This window comes from Periplaneta americana, chromosome 16, assembly GCF_040183065.1.
Source record: "Periplaneta americana isolate PAMFEO1 chromosome 16, P.americana_PAMFEO1_priV1, whole genome shotgun sequence".
In the NCBI taxonomy this organism is placed as follows: domain Eukaryota; kingdom Metazoa; phylum Arthropoda; class Insecta; order Blattodea; family Blattidae; genus Periplaneta; species Periplaneta americana.
This window is the reverse complement of record NC_091132.1, coordinates 14,444,959-14,449,855: the sequence shown is the minus strand read 5'-3', so window position 1 is coordinate 14,449,855 and position 4,897 is coordinate 14,444,959. Positions and strand designations below refer to the sequence as shown.

General features: G+C 32.4%; 1 protein-coding gene across 1 annotated transcript; it reads left to right on the top strand.

Moving 5' to 3' along the window:
- Window positions 1–3,689: 3,689 nt before the first annotated feature.
- LOC138691163 (plasmolipin-like) lies at window positions 3,690–4,365 on the top strand. The gene has a single exon (XM_069812928.1). The coding sequence runs from the start codon at window positions 3,714–3,716 to the stop codon at window positions 4,209–4,211; it is 498 nt and encodes a 165-aa protein (XP_069669029.1). The 5' UTR covers window positions 3,690–3,713; the 3' UTR covers window positions 4,212–4,365.
- Window positions 4,366–4,897: the final 532 nt, after the last annotated feature.

Here is a 4,897-nt window from a genome sequence, read left to right as displayed (position 1 = left end):
AATCGATTCATGTCGATTTACACAAACTCACAAACGAAACCCGCCAAATACAAACGTCAAGAATTACATTTTGTTGAAGGCAAAGGTAGGCCAATCTTTAAAGACACTTGAGGGCACGAAGATAGAGCTCCATGCTTTCTTGACCTTGGTAATAGAATGAGATGTTGCATTTGGCACCTCGCTCCGGCCATTAAGAAATGTTTGATAAAGAGAAAAGTCTCGTGACAACCCAGAATCTTCCAGTCTGTAGCCAGTTTCTCTATCAACTTAACTACACGGCTGTCTTATTTAACTTAAAAGATGATTTACACACAATTCAACGCGATCTGATTTTGAAATTAACAACTCAAAATTAGTCTGGAAGTTATTAAATAGTTGGTAGTACTAACTACATCAACCAAGTGCCCGTCTTCTATGAAAATATCAATTCTGAATGTTGTCGAGACGAATTTATAAATCGTACAACTTCAAACGTTGATTATTTGCCGAAATGTTTTTAAATTTAAGATGGTGCTTTTACATATTTTATGATTTTTATATTTGGTGTATTCAAATAAAAATAATGAAAACTTTATTTTAGTAGAGTAATATATTTGCATGCATACTGTAGAGTTTTCTGAGTCTTTTCAAAGTTTTACAGTTCTTTTTTTTATTTTCCTAAGGACTTTCACGAGTGAGTCTAAACAGTACCGTCTGGGACATCACAATTTGTAAAATGCACATTAGCCGTTTGTAACCTGGATGGTATAGGAACCATAATAATCGTAAAACATGGCAAAACAAAATAATACAAAAAACCTATTACTTATTTTCAGTACCGGTACTATTATTCCAAAGTTTCATGCGGTGTTAAACACATTAAAAAATCTTACGAAGTTATACGCTCTATCTTGAGAATTTTGTTGGTAATACATAATACAGAAAAGAAGACAAACAGAAGTCACAAGTATTGTTACAGGTTTCTATGGAAAGTACTTTAGCAGATGCCATAACTTATTCAACTTGTACAAGTTCAATATTCATGGTACGGTACCAGTAACTTTAAATTTCTATCTCAAGAAATTAAAAGACTGAGACTTAGAAATTATAACGGAATCATCAATTAAATGCACATATAACTATACCATCAAGTATTCTACCCCTCTGAAGATATAATCAATGAACATGTTTTCAATGTACCAGAGTCATTAAGGTATGCTTTTATTCAACCAACATAATGAAGGATACTTCATAATCCATTACTAGAATTGGCATATATCTTGCTAATGTGAATGAATAGGTCATTGGATACAGTTCTGTTGCAGTTGCGACATTAAATAAATTGTTACGGCAGGCATATATTGTACATTTTAATAGATTTAAAACCATATTGTAATGTTGGCTAATAGAAAACCCCTTTTATAATAATAAGAAATTTTTCGACTCTAATGTGGACTTGAATAGTTTTAGTAGTGTATATTGTTAAGGTTAGTTTTAGTAGTGTATATTATTAAGGTTATTTTAGTTTCTATTTTGTTTTAAATGCGTTTGTTCTATCTTTGCTTTGTGCTCATTTTTGTTATAAATAAATAAGTAAATAAATAAATAAATAGAAGTAAATAAATAAGTAAATAGATAGATATACAGACAGATAGATAAAATGAAAATAAAATAAATACATAAAGAAATAAAAATGAATAAATACAATTAATTAATGAAGAAGAAATAGGTATGTATATGTGTGTGTATATATATATATATATATATAAAATATATTTGCTCTTTACCTAATATCGAAATCATATATCTTGCTATAACATTATGCTGCATACTGTCCCATATTTATGTAATGCTATGCTATGGGCCCGAAAAGAAATTTGCGCCTACTCCCACCACCTGACTCATTTAAATTTTAGATATTTTTCAGTCAAACTTTAAAAAAGTGACATTTAACAATAAGTTAACATATGCTACTACTTGAAGCAGGCATCTACGAAGTATGAAAATATGATAAGCGGAACATATTGAAGTGAGGGTGATTAACCACTACCATTACTATTCTTTCTTGCACATGTGAAAATTTATTTTCAGCCCGATTTTTATTTTATTTTATTTTTTTTTTGGTTTCTCAAAATTCTTTCACCCTACAAATTTGCGGCTCTGAGCCCAGACCATTTGGTCCAAGTGTAATTATGGGCCTGACTGTTACTATATTTCAATCAACAGATAACATTATTCTAGTTGTCAGTGATAAAACATATACTGTATTTAAGTTTACTACTTAATTATTTCCACTTTGACCACTCCAGGCTCTGGGTGAAAAGGTTGTACATTTTAAAATTCCTTTTCAGAACGAAAAGTTAGATTTGTTCTGATCATAGTTCTGCACATTTAAAGGACAAAACTAAAATTCTTTGAATAATTTATTATCGTAATACACTGCTCTCTTAAACTGGCTGAGCATATTGGGAATTAAATCAATAGCTTTCCCAAAACACGCTATGAAATGTTTTATATAAAACAATTTTTATCTCGGAAACAAAGCAAAAACGAGCAAAATTGCATTACGCTTTTTTTTTGTTTGAAATATCTCCAAGAATAATCCCCTGAAATTAATTATTATATCATTATAAAATTAATTCGGAATATTAAATTGTTCAGTCGCTTCTGACTGCATGGAACTATAAGCTACATAATAATTGTTTTTTTTTTTTTTTTGGGAACCTTAACTTTATTCGTTATTTCTGATTTTACGCGAAAAAAATAATAAAACTTTCATCTGAAACATGTTTCCTATTAAATCCTTAATATAATGAAAATGTTGTGTTCCAATAAAAAAATATATCAAGTTGACATTGAAATGACCATGAAATCCGCACTGGTTAAAAAGTCACGAGTGTTATTACCTGTCCTGCAAACAAGTCATTTTCGAGATAATCTGGAGGAATATTTTAGATATCCTGTATATATATATATATACTGCATATGCTTTATAAATTATTTTAATATGCAATAGTACTTACCAGTACATTAGTTAAAACGTAATGTATTAATACAACAAAAATATAAATAACATAAATATAATTTACTTGTATGAAGAATGCACTAACACTTTCATTCATTTTACTTGTAATATGCCGGATTTTATAGGGTAACGGGGATTCTATACATTTATGTAGGATAATGGTACTTTATCTCTTGAAGAAACAACAATAGAATACCGCACAGATATCACGAACCAAACTTACTGCAGGAGGAGTCTTGCAGTCCCAAACAATAATCAATCAATTAACTTACATATTATTGGAGGCATGGCGATGAACGATAATCAAAACTCAAAATGTACACACCGATGTTAACCCATGAGACGATAATATTGAACCAATTTTTTTTAAACTTGTTAAATTCTGGAGATGTTACAAGTGGCAATGTAATGAAAATCGTTGCCAATGGGGAAAAATTATTTCTCAGTAAGGAAATAAATTAAACAAAACTACTGTTTCAGCATAAAGTCAAGTTGTGTGTACATAATCTGTAAAATAATCAGCTGTCTAGCTTGAACAGTTTTCTAGAAAAAGTTTCTTCTGCAAGACATAATTTAACATTGTTAAGATAGGCATTTCCATGTCCCCTTAACTAATATGTGGTAAATCTTTGGAAATGGACGCAGAAGGTGTAGTGCCTTCCTACTGTGTGTCGCTATGATGACGGAAACTACTGGGATAATCACCACGATGGAGTCAAATCCACAGCCCACGGCGGAGTCGAACCCTGGACAGGGCCAGGGCAATCTGACCCAGATCCACCTGAACTTCGTCTACTTTCGCTCCATCCCTGGAATACTCAAGCTCTTGCAATTGCTGATTGGAGTCGTATGCATCGCGTGCGCATCTTCTGCCTGGCATCCCGGCATCCGCTGGTTCTTGTTCGTGGCCGCTGCCAGCTTTCTCGTCACCCTCATCTGGGTGTTCATATATCTGCTGTCGATCAGAGAGGCGTTCAAGCTGCCCATCAACTGGACACTGGCGGAACTGCTGATTACCGGTACCATCACTGTGTTGTACCTGATTGCCTTCATTGTGCAGCTGTCTGTCTACTCACACTACTGCCCCTCCTATTACAAGGATCCCAACATTGCTGCGGGGGTATTTGGGCTGTTCAACACGCTGGCATATGGAGCAGGAGCCTTCTTCTTGTATGCTGAGTGGAAAGGGACCCGAGAGTACAACTGAAGTATCAAATCAGCCCTTCAAACAGTTTGAATCTTGAGCAACACTTTACATTGCTGCTCTGTGGCCAGTTGAAGTGTAATTAAGAACTGTGACAGCAAAGAGCTTCTTGTGTGTTTCTTAATGTGACCCCATAGGTCAGATAATACAACGAACTGTGTTCTGTTGCATGTGTACTATATTCTAAATAACCATTGACATCATCCCTCCAGCTATTGAAGCCAAAAAAAAAAAAAAAAAAAGAACGTGTAAGAATGTCTTCCAGTTATTTTAGGTTTAGACGAAGACGTTTTCACAGATTAGGTCTGAAATATTGTTAGTATATTGAATCCATATAATCATCACTATACAAAATAACTAAAGAAGAAATAAATATTAATCTTCATCTTACAATGTTTGGGTGACGTATATACATCCGTTGATGTGACATATTAATGAATTAAATACTATTGGCATGATTGTGACTATAATAGTATTTAATTCATAAATATTAAGGATATCCAATCAAATAAAAATGTTATAACAATAGATCCAGAATTAAAATTAATCAGTGATGACTAGGGAGCGGATTTTTATGTGCTAAAAAATTTAAATATATTTATTTTTTATGTGCTAAAAAGTACAAAAATATTTGCTAAAAATAAAAAATATATTTTTTTTAAACATGACAAAAATACCTTACTTAGCTT

Coding starts and splice junctions, on each gene's coding strand:
- LOC138691163 (XM_069812928.1), top strand. CDS start 3,714: ATGGAGTCAAATCCACAGCCCACGGCGGAGTCGAACCCTGGACAGGGC.